The following is a 17,134-nucleotide window of genomic DNA, read 5'->3' as shown; positions in this document are numbered from 1 at the left end:
GCATCAAGTAGGTGGAGGCCAAGAATGCTGTTGTACATACTGCAATGCTCAGAACAGCCTCCACAACAAGAATTATTTGGCCCCAAATGTCAGTAGTTCTGAGGACAAGAAACTCTGGACTAGAGGCATAAATTCAGCAAACCGGGATATATGGTCACCTCCCCTATATAGCCTCTGTGACTTGGTCCCACCCACCTCTCTGACTTCTGCTCCCACCTGGTTCTCTCTGCTCCAACCAAGGGCTTTGCCTTTGCAGTCTCTCTCCCCACCGTGTTCACCTGCCTGGTGTGTTATCCCATAGCATGCTACACATTCAGGACTTTTCCTCAGAGAAGTCTTGGAGATCACTCTCCAAGTGCAGTCGTGAATTTTCTGCATATTATTTAGCACTACCAAACATTGCATGGCCTATGTGTTTGTTTATTTGTATATTATCCATCTCATAAGACTCTAAGCTGCATGAGTTCAAGGGATTTGTTTTGTGGACTGCTTTGTGGGCATCATCTAAAACGGAGCCTGCATAGACTTTGATCATCTGCAGAGAAACACATTTCTCTGTGTTTCTGTAAAGAGATTTAAGATCCTCCTGGAGAAGCCTTTTTTGGGCTTCTAGAAAAGGAAGAGTATAAGATAAATGTTCTGCAATGAAAAGGGCCAGCCATATGTGTTTTAGCCTCGCTTCAGTGAAGCAGATACACTCACTGATCTTACGCCTTTGAGATATGCAAAAATGTTTAAGCATCAGGCCAGAGTAGGCTATAGATTCTTTCTCTGCAATGAAAAATAAACTAGAATGTGAGCAGAGAATCTGGAAAGATTATAGAAGTTTTTTGGGTTTTCCCCTTTCCCAGAGCATACAGATAGCTTTAATTGCAATGAGAAGCAGTTGGTGGAAAAATAGACCCCTGATGATGTGTTTCAAATTCTCTCCTGTGAGTCCTATATGTCACTTTATGACAATGAAGACACGAGTCTAGCAAGATTATTTTTGGAAAGTCAACATAATATTCCAAATGATATAAATATTTGTTATCTAAATAGACCATGCATCTCTTTGACTCCAGCAACTGCCTTTTTTTTTCAGGTCAAACACTTTAGAGCTTTGCAAGAGCAGGCAAGGACCTACTTGGATCTCCTTTGCTCCATGTGTGACTTGTCGAATGCTTCAGTGAAAACCACAGCAAAGGGCATTCAACAGACAGAGCAAATGGTAAAAAAAAAAAAAAAAAAAATCAGATTGGTCTGCTTTATTATATTTTCCTGCTTGAATGTTGTACGTGAGCTTTAAAGAAAATATTTCTTGAGTTGTTATTATAATGCTTGCTATTTGGGGCCGGGCTCAGTGACTTACACCTGTAATCCTAGCACTTTGGAAGGCCGAGGCAAGAGGATCGCTTGAGCTCAAGAGTTTAAGACCAGTCTGGATAACTAAGGGAAGAGCCTGTCTCTACAAAAAAAAAAAAGGAATAGATTTTTAAGTTTTAACTAAGTCGTAAAAAAAGTAAGTACACTCTTACATTGGTAACATCAAATTGGAACTGAGTCATTTGGTCTCATTCAACTGACATCTATTAGCACATTTTCCCCTCTTTTACCTTTGACTACAACTTTCTCTTCCTCTTTTTCTATTTTTTCCACACTTTTTAAATTGTCTTTTCTTCCTTTTCCATCTTTTTCTTTAGGTAATAATATGAAAGGGGCACTTGACCCTTGCTTTGTTACATCAAGGATGCCAAAGAGCATACCATCTGTCCCAGTTCTTAAAATTCATTGGTAGTGGCTATCAGCTGTGGTGTTGAGAAGGATGCTGAAGCTGTATCTAGGCTCAGTGGAAAGTCTTGTAATGAGTTAGCAGGACCTAGCCACACAGACAAATGGCAGACAGGCCACGTCTTTATAGACAATGCTGCTGCAGCTTAAACTCTTTAATGAAACAAATTTGGGTCTAAAAGAAAAATAAGACTTGGTTTTGGTATTTAATTTATTAAACATTCACAGAATAGTAAAAAGAGTCAAAGGAAAAGTCTTAAAATAATAAAGTTTTTCTCTTTTATATTACATTATCAAAATAAGGCTCATTAAATCTACGAAAAATGATGCAATCCATGTATTTTTTTTAACAGAAATGATTTATTAAAACAATTGTATAGTTTCAAAAACCAGCCTAGCAGATCTAAAGATACATCTGAAACATTAATAATTCAGTGTTTTGTAAGAAAGATGAATAGATGTACAATAGAGAACAAGATTAACCCCAACACCAAATTCATGAGTTATTCAAACAAATGTGTCTAATGAAATGCCCAATGTGAAAAACCATTAGGGCAGCTTTCAATCTCATAAATTGTTAAAACTTCTTTGAACTTTACAACACTGATTAAAATCATATGGCATAACTCTTAGCCATTTAAAGTCTTTAGAAACCCTCTATGTTTCTATTCTTCTTTTTTGTTTGTTTGTTTGTTTTTTTTTAGTCGAGGCCTTACTGTTGTCCAAATAGGTGTGCAGTGGTCTGATCATGGCTTACCTCAGCCTTGATCTCCTGAGCTCAGGCAATCCTCCTGCCTCAGCCTCCTGAGTAGCTGGGACTATAAGCATGCACCGCCATGCCTGGCCAGTTTATTTTTATTTTTACTTTTGTAAGAGATTAGGTTTCGTTATGTCGCCCAGACTGTCTTGAATTCCTGGGCTCAAGCAATCCTTCGTCCTCGGCTTCCCAAAGTGCTAAGATTACAGGTGTGAGCCACTGCGCCCAGTCAAAACTCTGTTTTGCTTTAAGCAAGTAAAGTATTTTTTGGATTCATGTGTGTGTGTGTGTGTGTTTGTGCATAAGCATGTGTACCAGTCTGAGCACATAGACTGGCTAAAGAGTTGCATTTCTGATTCATTGACCATACATGTTTCATGTGGTTCACAACTGTATCCATGTGTTTTTTTCGAGATTGAACAAAGGCTTGTCCAAGCACAGAACTTAACTCAGGGCTGGGAAGAGATCAAGCACCTGAAGGCCGAGCTCTGGATTTATCTTCAGGATGCTGATCAGCAACTGCAGAACATGAAGAGGAGGCACTCTGAGTTGGAGCTAAACATTGCACAGAACATGGTTTCCCAAGTCAAGGTGGGGATTGGATATTTGTCTCCAGGGGAGATAAAAGAGGTCGGTCACGGAAGTAGAAATGCATTGCTTGTTCACTTCAATATGCCTGCGTATCTGTCAATCCTTAGACATTAATACAGCTATTTAAGGAATAAGAGAATCTGAACAACTGTCATTCAGTGCCGGGGAAGGTAGATTATAAGGTAAGCATTCAAATCTATTCTTGGGGCTCCAAATGGCCACTTGCATCATAAGACATTCCCTCTTTACTTTGTTCCTGAGCAAAACAGTGATGGTTTAATCTACAGTCAGAAGATTCTGCGACTAAGCAAATCCAAAACCTTATTATTTTTAGATTCTCACTGCCATATCGCTAAAGCTATAGGATTATAAACTTATCAGTTAATTAAGCATACATTTAATCAATATAAAATTAATATACAATATAGTGTATATTGATATATAATTTAAAATATAACTGAAAATTATAATAAGCATATTAACCTGATTGGAAGTTGGTTCCGATTTTTAACAAACTTTTCTCGATGATATTCAGTCAATAATGATACATTTTCTACCAGGGCATGGTTTGCAAATGCAGGAAAAAAAAGAGTAGAGATAACATAAATTAGATTTATTTTTTCTCAAAGCATAAACTGCCTAAAATTTTTAAGAAAACTAAGGTCACACTTCAAGGTGAGATAATGACTTTTTTTTAGTAATTATAATGTTGTTTCACATGTATCAATTTTTCTTTGTAATTCTCAAAATAACACAATAAAATAAAATACCACAACTACTCTCATTCTTATACACTTGAGAATTTATGCTCATAAGGTGATATGGTGATTTTTAAAATTTTGCTCTTTGTCATGACTCATTCATTGTACGGTTTTTTCATATCAAAGAACAAAGTATTTAGAGGTATTATGTCTGTGTTTCACTTTGTATTTATTTGAGGGATTCATTACGCATTACCTATTTTTTTTTTTTGCTTTTATCTTTTAGGATTTTGTTAAGAAACTACAGTGCAAACAGGCGTCTGTGAGCACCATCATAGAAAAGGTGGATAAGTTAACAAAGAGGCAGGAATCTCCGGAACACAAGGAAATAAATCATTTAAATGATCAGTGGCTAGATCTGTGCCTTCAATCTAACAAACTGTGCTTGCAAAGAGAAGAGGATCTTCAGAGAACAAGAGATTACCATGATTGTATGAATGTCGTTGAAGCATTTCTAGAAAAATTTACTACAGAATGGGATAACTTGGCCAGGTAACAGAAATTCTCCAGTGAGTCACCAAAATGCTAAGCTAGAAATTTCCTAATTTCTATAAAAATTTAAAATATTTATGTTTTTTGTCATTTATCATGATCAATATTGGAAAACATTATTAAGAATCTAATGTTGTCATACAGATACAGAGTCTTGGTTTTCCTTGTTCAGTATTAATTTAAGTATTGAGTGAGAGAGAAATGTTTGAAAACAGCACCATTTTCTTTGTAACCTCAATGACTATTTCAAAGACTTCATGACTTTAAAGATTTATTCCTAAAATATATTTCTAGTTTTGTTTAATTACTAATTATGGGGCCATCATCTGTAGACTCATGAAGTGAATCCTTTATGAAACTATATATTCACAGATTTCTTGCCAACTCTGTAAAGTAATACATTTGTGTCTTCTGATCATTGTGTCTTGTATTTATAGTACTCTAGAAATTAGTGAACAATCCAAATTCAGTTAATTTTTGACCTTTGTGATTTTGTAGTGATTGAACCCCTCTTAGCTTTTTTTGCTTTGAAAAATAAGAATTCACACATACACACACAGGGTCACCAAGTAAAAACCTCTCGTTACTTTTGGTTATTCAAATTGTAAAAATCTGCAATTCCTCTGCCCAGATTTATTCACTTGCCACAATGAAAACTGCCAATATTATTCTAGATGTAGTTGTCATGATAGGATTTTTTGTTTTGTTTTGGTATGCTAGTCTGATTTGTTTGCTTTTCCTTGATGCTGAACATTTTGCTGGGCTTTGGGATTAGAACCAATGAAACCAGCAAAAACCCTTACTTTGGTTTGTGGTGGTCCCAGAGTCACCTCAGGCCTAATGTGTCCAAAAAAGAACTCATCATACTACCTCCCAACCCTGCTTCTTATAGTTCAGAGCGTGCTCTAATAGTTTAGAACCGATTGTTTTGCAAATGAAAAAGATTGTAAGATTCCACTTTCTCAGGTGGGCTTGGTAGTCAAAGGATGAAAACTCCTTGTATTTCACACTTATTTCCATATATTTATAATGATAAACAAAATATTTATAATGATAAACAAAAATATATAAAAAACATGCAATTGAGTAGCTCTTAGAGTCCTTGGTTATACCTTCCAGATTGTACTACCTAGTACTGCACTGTTTATTGGAGCCTATTCCCAAAAGAAAGTTCATAAATCATGAATCACTATTTAATTTCTCTTAGTGTTATTTTCAAGAATGCAGTAGATTATTTCTTCTCAATACATGTTTAACATTACACACACCATCTGGGAATCTTGCTACTGTGCAGATTCTGCTCAGTTGGTAAGAGCCAAGAGGAAGCTAAATGCTTATATCAGATGTGATTGGAGGGCAGCATTATCCAGGAAAAGAAGAGTAGAGAAGGACCAAGAAACCCTGATTGCTTCAACTTGAGTAACTGATTCCTGATGAGACTTGTGTTCCTTAATAAGTACAGCGCCTCTGTCAATAAGCCATAACTTGAGCTACTCTCAATTGTCCTAAGCCAAGAATGTCCACTTAAAGAAAGTGAAATATACTTTAACATGGATTGAACAAACATCATTATTGACTAGAGCTAATTTGGTCTTATACCTTTTGATGTATTTTCAGATCCAATGCAGAGAGTACAGCTGTCCACCTGGAAGCTTTGAAGAAGTTAGCTTTGGCATTGCAGGAGGGAAAGTATGCTATTGAAGATCTGAAAGATCAAAAGCAAAAAATGATAGAGCATCTGAACTTAGATGACAAAGAATTAGTCAAAGAACAGACGAGTCACTTTGAACAACGTTGGTTTCAACTTGAGGACCTTGTGAAAAGAAAAATCCAAGTGTCAGTCACCAACTTGGAGGAGTTAAATGTAGTGCAGTCCCGATTTCAGGAGCTAATGGAGTGGGCAGAAGAGCAACAACCCAACATTGCTGAGGCCCTTAAGCAGAGCCCCCCTCCTGAGATGGCCCAGAACCTTCTCATGGATCACCTGGCCATTTGCAGTGAACTGGAGGCTAAACAGATGCTCCTGAAATCACTCATAAAGGACGCAGACAGGGTGATGGCGGACCTTGGCCTAAATGAGCGACAGGTCATCCAGAAGGCACTCACGGATGCACAAAGGCATGTGAATTGTCTCAGTGACTTAGTGGGTCAGCGAAGAAAGTACTTAAACAAGGCCTTGTCCGAGAAAACCCAGTTTCTCATGGCGGTGTTCCAGGCCACCAGCCAAATTCAGCAACACGAGCGTAAGATAATGTTCCGTGAACACATCTGCCTGTTGCCTGATGATGTGAGCAAACAAATCAAAACCTGTAAGAGTGCACAAGCCAGCCTCAAGACTTACCAAAATGAAGTCACCGGACTTTGGGCTCAGGGTCGTGAATTAATGAAAGGGGTCACAGAGCAGGAAAAGAGTGAAGTGCTGGGGAAGCTTCAGGAATTGCAGAGTGTCTATGACACTGTTTTACAGAAATGTAATCATCGGTTACAAGAGCTAGAGAAAAATTTGGTTTCTAGGAAGCATTTTAAGGAAGATTTCGATAAAGCTTGTCACTGGCTAAAACAAGCAGATATTGTTACATTTCCTGAAATCAACCTAATGAATGAGAGTACCGAGCTTCATACGCAACTGACCAAATACCAACACATTCTTGAACAATCTCCAGAATATGAAAATCTTCTACTAACGCTGCAGAGAACTGGGCAGGCCATCCTACCATCACTGAATGAAGTCGATTATTCCTACCTCAGTGAAAAACTAAATGCTTTGCCCCAACAATTCAATGTAATTGTTGCCTTGGCTAAAGACAAGTTCTACAAAGTCCAAGAAGCAATTCTTGCTCGGAAAGAATATACCTCCTTGATCGAGTTGACAACCCAGTCTCTGAGTGAACTCGAAGCCCAGTTCTTGAAGATGAGCAAAGTTCCCACCAACCTGATTGTGGAAGAGGCTCTGTCTCTTCAGGACAGTTGCAGAGCTATTCTGGATGAGGTGGCGGGCCTGGGGGAGGCGGTGGATGAACTGAACCAGAAAAAAGAAAGTTTCCGCAGCACGGGTCAGCCTTGGCAGCCAGACAAGATGCTACACCTTGTCACCTTGTATCACAGGCTGAAGCGACAAACAGAACAAAGAGTTAGCTTGTTAGAAGATACCACCAGTGCTTACCAAGAGCACGAGACGATGCGTCAACAGCTAGAGAGACAACTGGGGTCTGTAAAAACAGAGCAGTCCAAGGTGAATGAGCAAACGCTGCCTGTAGAGGAGAAGCTCAAAGTATATCATTCTCTGGCCGGAAGTCTCCAGGACTCGGGAATTCTGCTAAAACGAGTGACTATGCACCTTGAAGACCTTGCCCCACACCTTGATCCCTTAGCTTACGAGAAAACCCAGCATCAGATCCAGTCCTGGCAAGAGGAGTTAAAGTTATTGATGTCTGCCATTGGTGGGATGGTGACAGAGTGTGAGAGCCGAATGGTGCAGAGTATAGACTTCCAGACTGAGATGAGCCGCTCCCTAGATTGGCTGAGGAGGGTGAAGGCAGAACTCAGTGGGCCAGTGTGCCTGGACCTCAACCTGCAGGACATCCAAGAGGAAATCAGAAAGATCCAGATTCATCAGGAGGAGGTCCAGTCCAGCCTGAGGATCATGAACGCCCTGAGTGACAAGGAAAAGGAGAAATTCACGAGAGCCAAGGAGCTGATATCTGCTGATTTCGAGCACACCCTTGCTGAACTCTCAGAGCTCGATGGAGACATTCAGGAAGCTTTATGCACCAGACAGGTTGGCATGATAGAACCTTGCATCTCATTTTTTCCACTTTGCTTATTTGTAAACAGGCATGAGAAATTTGTTTGGTTGGTGAGAATTGCTTCCTTAAATATTTCTTGTTTAATACTACATAGACTCATCTTCAATAGTGACTTTAAAGGATTATTTGTTTATTTGTGTTGAATTGGGGTCTCGCTCTGTTTCCCAGGCTGGGTCCAGTTGCACAGTCCCTGCTCATTTTAGCCTCAACCTCCTGGACTCAAGTGACCTTCCCACCCCCGCCCCGCTTCAGCCTCCCAAGTAGCTAGGACTACAGGCACGTGCCACCACACCTGGTGATTTTTCAATTTCTTTTTTGTAGAAATGAGGTCTCACTATGTTGCCTAGGCAGGTCTCAAACTCCTGGGCTCAAGCAATCCTCCCACCTCTGCCTCCCAAGTGCTGGGATTATAGGCATGAGCCCAACAAGATGTTTCAAATGTTTATATTCATGGTATTCATTTAATATGATTTCCGTGAGGATTTCACCTTGCTTGTAATAGTGAAAAGAAAATCAATGATCATATAATTAATGTTACATGAGTATATTAATAACAAAATTAATAACAAAATTGATTAACAATAAGTACTTAGTGATACCCTTTTTAAACAATGTGAAATCTGGTATTTCTAAGATCAGTGATGGATAAAGAGTCTCCAAATGGAAAGGCAGATGTACAAGGCAGCCCAGGTCCTGATGTGAATCATGTTTCTTGTGGTGTCTCCCATTAGCTGCCCCATCTCTTTACTCCTTCCTCGGGGAGGAGTGCCTCCCTTCTCTTGCATCCCAGTAGTGCAGCAGAAGCATGACTAGAATATTCGTGATGGCCTGACTTGCAGATACAAAAAGAAATGGGGGACTGTACAGAACTTTCCAGATTAGCCTCCTAATGGGGGCTTGCTCTAGGGCTTGTAAGTTCTGTGTGTTCAAAAATAGGAAGAGATAAATAATGCCCATGGAGGAGGCATTATTAAAGGAGGATTACTTCCTTTAATTCCTTGGCCCCTTTTCTCTATGTCTGTCTTCAGCTCCTCTTACTTTAGGAGATTTCGACCAACCTTTAAGTAAAAGACAGCTTTCGACAGGATAATACAGTAGCTAAAGCCTTGGGGGAAGGCACGTCTGAGTTTTAATAGCAGCTATCTGATCTTAGGCAAATTACTTACAGCCTTCTAGTCTCTGTTTTCTCTTTGTGGAAGAGGGATATTAATGCCTTCCTCAACAAGTTTATCTTCTTAGCATAGGGCTGGATATAAGGTAGTTCCCATGAATCTTAGCAGTCATTTAACTTTATTTCTTTATTTTCTTTACAGGCAAAGGTTAACACTTTGAATCGCAAAACTTTTATCTTAATATGTGGCTAAAGCTGGGGTCAGAGGGACAGAGGGAAAAAATTTAAATTAAAAAAATGGGTAAAGTAGTAATAAGCTATACCATTAAAATTCTAACTTCTTAAACTAAAGTCTGTTTAGTATATGCTTGCCTTTTCTTGTTGGTTCAAGGCCATTATTAAAAACTTTTTTAAAACTATTTTTCTATAGCTATCAGTATAAACAGAGTTAGAGTATATAACCTAGGGTGTAGAGTAAGAACAGATAGCTGGAATTTTCATTCTTGAAAAACTTTTGTTAAGAAAGCTTGTTTCTTTTGATGTAGTGATTTTTGAACCAAGACCTTAAGTCTACTAAGATGTCTCTACTTCCGCTGTCTTGTCTTATGATTGTCTTGGCCCAAATCACACTGAAGATCATGGTTCTGGAGACAGTTCTAATCTCCTCCACTAATTATTTGCTTAGTTATCCCCAATCTTTTCTTATTTGGTGCTAATCTTATCTGCACATTCCTCTACCGCTTCTCTGTGTCCTTGTTTGCACAGTGGTGCCATGTCTCATTCAGTCATTGGTAGCTGGTTAGAGTGTTTCCTTTCCTTCTGAGTCTAAAGGGGCCAGCCTTCCAGACTCACATTCTTCTTAGTCTCTATTCTCATGGGCTACTGTTTCACTTCCAGAAGTTGCTACATGGCCTGATGAATGCCAGTTTATAAATCTGGTGTGATTATACTTCTAACCAACAAACGCATTATTGTACTTTGGAAGCGTTTGGCCTGCCACATATAACAAAGCATTATATTATTTCTTAGAGAGAGAAGAACATTTCAGAACTAGTCAAGATACCAACATAAATCTCTATTCCATTTCTATTCTTATTTATTTGTTTTAATGGCAGTAAAAAAGTTGTAACAAGAATAGCCAAAGGAAAAATAAAGGATGACAATGGATTGTACCACTAAAAATGTCCAGTAACTTATCAATTCACTTATACACATTCATCTTTGAGACGAGGATTGGAAACAAAATGGAAAAACGAAACTACTTCCTGGAAACATGCTGCAAATGAAAATTGATTGTTTGCAATTACTGTCTTTCAGGCTACTTTGACTGAAATATACGGTCAGTGTCAAAGGTATTATCAAGTATTTCAAGCAGCTAATGACTGGCTGGAGGATGCCCAAGAAATGTTACAGCTGGCAGGCAATGGCCTGGATGTGGAGAGCGCAGAGGAAAATCTCAAAAGCCACATGGAATTTTTCAGTACTGAGGATCAGTTCCACAGTAACCTGGAGGAACTCCGAAGCCTGGTGGCCAGTCTAGACCCCCTCATAAAGCCAACCGGCAAAGAAGAACTAGCACAGAAAATGGCTTCGCTGGAAGGCAGGAGCCAGAGGGTGATCCAGGACTCACGGACCCAAGTAGATCTCTTGCAGAGGTATTTCAAGTTGTTTTATGCTTTAGGTTTCAGTGAGATGAGTTTTCACAAGGAAAATAGTAATATATGAATAATGCACATTAGCTCATTAATTAATTCTTCTCTCAAGTATCACTAGACATAGTGACACCACAACTTAGTATGGAAATATGTGATTTTGTTTTTTGCTCATTGATTTCTGTTGGACTCTCTCAAGGTGTTCAGATCAATGGCAGGACTACCAGAAAGCAAGGGAAGAGGTTATTGAACTGATGAATGATGCAGAAAAGAAATTGTCTGAGTTTTCTGTGTTGAAGGCCCCTTCTAGTCTTGAGGCAGAAGAAAAGTTGTCAGAACACAAGGTCAGTTTTTTTTTTTAAAATCCTTTGTATTGTAATTGTAATGGGTCTTTGCAGCGCACTGGTTCCAGAAACAATTTTCACCTGGGCTCCTTAAATAACGATAAGAATACATTTAACCACACTTTATAAAAGTTTTAAGTTAATTAAATTCTGTTACCTTTTTAGGATTTCCATTGAAAATGCATAACTAAAGTTTTAAAAAGACATTCAGAGCAATTTGCTTTTGATAAGATGTGATACTGATTAAGTAAGTGCATGTTGCTGATAGCAGATTAATTCAAATAAAATTCAAAAATTAATAGTTGAGTTTCCTGCATATATCACAGAAATATTAGCAAGAAAGAATGTAACATGCTAAAATATCAAATTCAGTTCACATATTTCTCCTGCTTCTGAAAAATGGGAAATGTCATCTCAAGTCACAAATAAATTTTGCTTTTAATGAATACTAGTAGTCACCTAACCTCTTTATAAAAAAATCCAATCTTAACCCTTGTTTAAAAATAAATGTAAAATAAGTTTACGTAGAACAATTATCCTTTGTAGGTAATTTTGGGCTTTACCAAAATCAATAGATCTTTAAAAAAAAAAAAGTAATCTCTCCTCTATCTCCCTTCTTCCTCTCTCCAACCCAATCCCCAGGCTTTAGTGTCAGTAGTGAACTCTTTCCATGAGAAGATTGTGGCTCTAGAAGAAAAAGCGTCACAACTGGAGAAAAGTGGAAATGATGCCAGCAAAGCAACCCTGAGCAGGTCGATGACCACTGTCTGGCAGCGCTGGACACGCCTCCGAGCTGTGGCCCAGGACCAGGAGAAGATCCTGGAAGATGCAGTGGACGAGTGGGAGGACTTCAACACTAAGGTGATTTCCATTACTGTAGGGCTTCCCTTATTTTTTTCTCACTGATTGTAATATATTCTGAAAAACAGTATTTTGCTCCTTTTTGAAATCATCCTTATGAAAGTTAAAAAGTCTTTTTTTATATATATTTTAATGACATAATGACTACATTATGAAACAAAATACAACATGCAATATGCAATTTATTCCTAAATTAGGGTCTAATTATTCAGTGAGAGAAGCAAGCAACTAAATTTTTAGAGGAAGACAAGCCCATCTTGTCCCATTTGCTTTTGTACATGATCTTAAAAAAGCACAAAATACTTCTTGCTTGCCATTAAAATGAGCAGAAATTTAAAGCATTGCCCAAATCATCTATCTATCTGTCTAATCTATCTCTCTATTTATCTTTCGGAGATGAGGTCTCTCTCTGTCACTTAAGCTGGAGTACAGTGGAACGATCATAGCTCACTGCAGCCTCAAACTCGTGGATTCAGTTCAAGTGATCCTCCCACCTCAATGTCCCAATAGCTGGGACTACAGGTGTGTGCCATCACACCCAGCCGATTTTTATTTTGTAGGGTAGGGGTGTCTCCCTATGTTGACCAGGCTGATCTTGAACTCTTGAGCTCAAGTGATCCTCCTGCCTTTGCTTCCCAAAGTGCTGGGATTACAGGCATGAGCCACCTCGCCCAGCTCACCCAAATTATATATTTAATTTTTCCATCTTTTAAGAGTATTTATTTATTTTTAGGGAGACAAGGTCTTGCTATGTTACCCAGGCTGGTTTTGAACTCCTGGCATCAAGCAATCTTCCTGCCTCAGCAAGAGTTTATCTTTAAGTCATCTCTTTCTTTATGACTCAAAGGCACACATCTTTCCAACTTAAATATTGGAGTTTTTTATTTGTTTGTTTAATTTTAAAAAGACTCTTCTTCACATTATGCTGGGTCTCTAATTGCCCTGATATTATTTTGAGATTAAAGCTTTAAACCTAGAGATATATAGGTGATTTTTCCTTTCATGTTAAGGAGATGGCACAGGTTTTAGTTTCCTGAACTTTGGAGTTTACATATTAGCTTTAACATACTTTGATGCAGTAGTATTAAATGTGGCATTTACTAGAACTGCCTGTTTTTTTCAGTTTTTTTAATATTTGAATTTCTTGGTATGCACATTTGTCATCAGGTTAAAAAAGCCACTGAAGTGGTTGACCAGCTTCAAGAGAAGTTACCTGGAAGTTCAGCAGAGAAAGCCTCGAAAGCAGAACTCTTGACTCTTCTAGAACACCACGACACCTTCACAGCAGAGCTGGAGCAGCAGCAGTCGGCCTTGGGCATGCTGCGGCAACATGCCCTGTGCATGCTCCAGGATGGAGCACTCCCAGGCTCTGGGGAGGAGCCACCCCTCATGCAGGAAATCACAGCAATGCAAGAGCGCTGCCTGAAGTAATTATACACCTGCTGTTATTCTCTGTTTCTAAACTTGGCCTTGACCCAAAGGGACACGTGTGGTACTCGGGTATAGGGGTGCTCCATCGTGTCACCTAAAAAATGTGAAGATCTATTCCCATCATCCTTGTTTTCAGTTTTATTTGTTTGAGTTAGGGTCTCACTGTTGCCAGGCAGGAGTGCATTGGCACAATCACTGCTCACCGCAGCCTCAACCTCTTGGGTTCAGGCGATCTCTCTGCCTCAGCCTCCCAAATAACTGGGACTGCAGGAGTGTGACATTACACACCCGGCTAATTTTTTGTCTCTTTGTAGAGATGAGGTCTTGCTGTGTTGCCCAGGCTGGTTTTGAACTCTTGGGCTCAGACTATCCTCCTACTGTAACCTCCCAAAGTGCTGGGATTACAGATGTGAGGCACCGTGCCTGGTTGCTTTTTAGTTTTCTTAATTCTTTAACCATTTGTCTGACAAATAGAAAACTGGTAATACTTAGAAATACAATAATGAAGCAGATAGATTCAATATCCACTTTCATGCAGTTTGGAATCAAGCAGCAAAGGTAGGCCTCTAAAGAAGTCATTTCAGTCAAGTCTGAAAAGGGAATTGAGGGAATCCTAAGCAGAGATAACTACCCGAGGAGAGGCATCAAAGAAGGCATTCCTTCAGAAGGTGCATTCCAGCAGAAGCCTGAGCAGGCTGGAGCTAAGCACTGAGGTGCTGAGGTGGGAGGGGCGTCTTGCAGACAAGGGAATGGCATGTAAGAAAGCTTAGGAATAAGCAGGTCTCTTTCAAGGAACTTATTGAGTGGTGGGGAGAAGAGGAAGGGTGATTCAAGAGAGTGAAGCTTGACAGGGAGAGAGTTGAGATATAGTTAGAACTTAGATTTGGTAAGCCTTGATAATTCATCCAAGTATGTAGAAGCAAGATAACACCAGAGTCCAGGTACATAATAGCCGTTGACTGGCAGTGCATTTAGTAGAAAGAGAAAGTTAGCCTTCATGTTATATAACCAACCTGATTCACTTCTTGAACCAGAGAAAAAATGTCCATAGATAATTTAATATCTGTGTTAACTAATGTGCCCTCATATATGTCCCACATGTACCTCTTTAGTTGTAGTTGATGTCAGGGTAATCTGTCACCATCATAAAACTTTGTACTAAATTTATATTCATTCAAATACAGACTTGAAATTTGGACATTATTAGCATTATTAATTGTGAAAATTTCAAGTTTGATTCTTTCTTTAAAGACTACTCTCTAATAGCCACAAATATTGCACTTTACTTTTATTTATTTTCATTTATTTATTTACTTTGAGTTGAAGTCTCACTCTGCTGCCCAGACTTGGAGTGCAGTGGCACTCTCCCGGCCACCGCAGCCTCGACCTGCTAGGCTCTGGCAATCCTTCCGCCTTAGCCTTCCAAGTAGCCAGAGCTACAGGTGCGTGCTACCACACCTGGCTAATTTTTTGATTTATTATAGAGAGGAGGTCTCGCCAATTTGCCCGGGTGGGTCTCGAACCTGCGGGCTCAGGCAATCCACTCGCCTCAGCCTCTCAAAGTTCTGGGATTACAGGCTGAGCCACAGAGTCCAGCCTGCACATTACTTTTAAATGCCAGTGATTCTGTATCATGTATGTAGATTTCCAAAGACAAAGTAAATAATCAAACATTTTCCAGGCTACTTCATATAGGAAAATTAGTTGCAACTTAGTGGCATGTGAGAAAGTCAGTTCTCGATTTTTCAGGGCTAAATTATTCACTTTATATGACATAAATTCTTGTGTTTTATTTGAAGCAAGTGTTACTGAAATTGTTTGACAGTTTTGGGGAGGAGTCTTTACTTGCAAAAAAGAAACTTGGTTTCCCTTTTTTGTACGTATTTTGGGTAAAATGATGTCATGTATTAGGGGGTTTTGTTCATGTCACATTCACTTCTGCTCTTCCCCCCACCCCATAATGTTTCTGAAGCATGCAGGAGAAAGTGAAGAATAATGCAAAGTTGGTAAAACAAGAACTGGAGGACCGAGAGATAGTAGAGACACAAATCAATTCTGTGAAATGCTGGGTTCAGGAAACAAAGGAATATTTGGGGAATCCAACAATAGAAATAGATGCTCAACTTGAAGAACTTCAGGTACAAAAATCTCCTTATTCTCTATACCCATCCATTAAAAAAACGATTTCCCTGATTTTAATTAAATACATCTGTATATATTCAATGAATTAAAATTTTTTGGAAATGTGTTATATAAAGAACATTTTCATCGGATTTTCTTTTGTTTTATTTAAAGTGGGCATACATCAAAGTTTGATTTTCTCTTAAGGTGCTCCACACTTAATCGTTTATTGATGAACACCATACAACCTTGCATCTATACCTATAAAAATCGATTTCCTTATCAAGATCCCAGAAATTTCTTATTTTGATCTTTTCTTCAGATTCTTCTAACAGAAGCCACAAATCACCGACAGAATATCGAGAAAATGGCTGAAGAACAGAAGAATAAGTACTTGGGTCTTTATACTATATTACCTTCGGAACTATCTCTTCAGTTAGCTGAAGTGGCACTGGACCTAAAGATACGTGATCAGGTAAACCTATCATCAAGAAAGCCTGTCTTTCTATTCTTTTATAGGGTCAATCCTCTTGTATAAGAGTTCTTGATTTTCACAGTCATGTCTTTTTGGAAGCAGTGAAAAACTAGATCACTATAAAACATTAACATTAAATTAGAGGTCATATCCGTAGGCAAGAAACATACGGGATATCATAGGTATCAACAATAATGTCATACAGTTCAAGATAATTTATCTACCTCCCCTCACATCTAAAAAAATGAGTTAAAGAAACAAAAAAGCCAAGTGGCTGGGCCCAGTGCTCACTCCAGTAATCTCAGCACTTTGGGAGGCTGAGGCAGGAGGACTGCTTAAACCCAGGAGTTTGAGACCAGCCTATGCAGCATAGGAAGACCCCATCTCTAAAAGAAAAACTTTCTTAAAATTAGCTGGGTGAGGTGGCGTGTGCCTATTGTTGAAGCTGCCCAGGAGACTGAGGTAGAAGGTTCTCCTCAGTCTAGGAGGTCAAGATTGCAGGGAGTCATGATTGCACTACTGCACTCTAACCTGAGTGACAGAGTAAAATCCCCAACCCCCCCCCCCAAAAAAAGTCAAGCAAGTGGCTCAGGCCTATAATTCTAGCACTTCGGGAGGTCAAGGCGGGAGGATTGCTTGAGACCAGGAATTCAAGACTAGCCTGGACAATCCCTTACAATTAAAAAAACAAACAAACATTAGCTGGAGGTGGTAGCATATGCCTTTAGTCCCAATCTCAGCTACTCAAAAGCCTGAGGCTAGAGGATCACTTGAGCCCGGGAATTCAAGGCTGCAGTGATCTATGATCATGCCACTACATTCCAGCTTGGGTGACAGAACTAGACCCAGTCTAAAAAAGAAAGAAAGAAACTAAAAGACAAGATGTATTTCATGTCTTCATATCTTCAACAAATAAGTATTGAGTGCCCAGAGTCTACCAGGCAGTCTTCTAGCTGTTATTT

At 39.1% G+C, this 17,134-nt stretch overlaps 1 protein-coding gene across 1 annotated transcript in view; it reads left to right on the top strand.

Moving 5' to 3' along the window:
- SYNE1 (spectrin repeat containing nuclear envelope protein 1) overlaps positions 1-17,134 on the top strand; it is a 391,665-nt gene that overhangs the window by 177,628 nt on the left and 196,903 nt on the right. The window contains exons 69-78 of the mRNA XM_021716025.1: positions 1,085-1,210; positions 2,942-3,118; positions 4,106-4,371; positions 5,989-8,149; positions 10,606-10,943; positions 11,140-11,284; positions 11,927-12,145; positions 13,313-13,572; positions 15,549-15,714; positions 16,020-16,172. Coding sequence (XP_021571700.1) covers positions 1,085-1,210; positions 2,942-3,118; positions 4,106-4,371; positions 5,989-8,149; positions 10,606-10,943; positions 11,140-11,284; positions 11,927-12,145; positions 13,313-13,572; positions 15,549-15,714; positions 16,020-16,172 — 4,011 coding nt within the window. The remainder of the gene's footprint in view (positions 1-1,084; positions 1,211-2,941; positions 3,119-4,105; positions 4,372-5,988; positions 8,150-10,605; positions 10,944-11,139; positions 11,285-11,926; positions 12,146-13,312; positions 13,573-15,548; positions 15,715-16,019; positions 16,173-17,134) is intronic.

This window comes from Carlito syrichta, unplaced genomic scaffold (assembly GCF_000164805.1).
Source record: "Carlito syrichta isolate Samal-C Ts95f unplaced genomic scaffold, Tarsius_syrichta-2.0.1 Scaffold308114, whole genome shotgun sequence".
NCBI lineage: Eukaryota > Metazoa > Chordata > Mammalia > Primates > Tarsiidae > Carlito > Carlito syrichta.
Note: the sequence above shows the minus strand (reverse complement) of the source record. Positions and strands in the feature narration are given on the sequence as shown.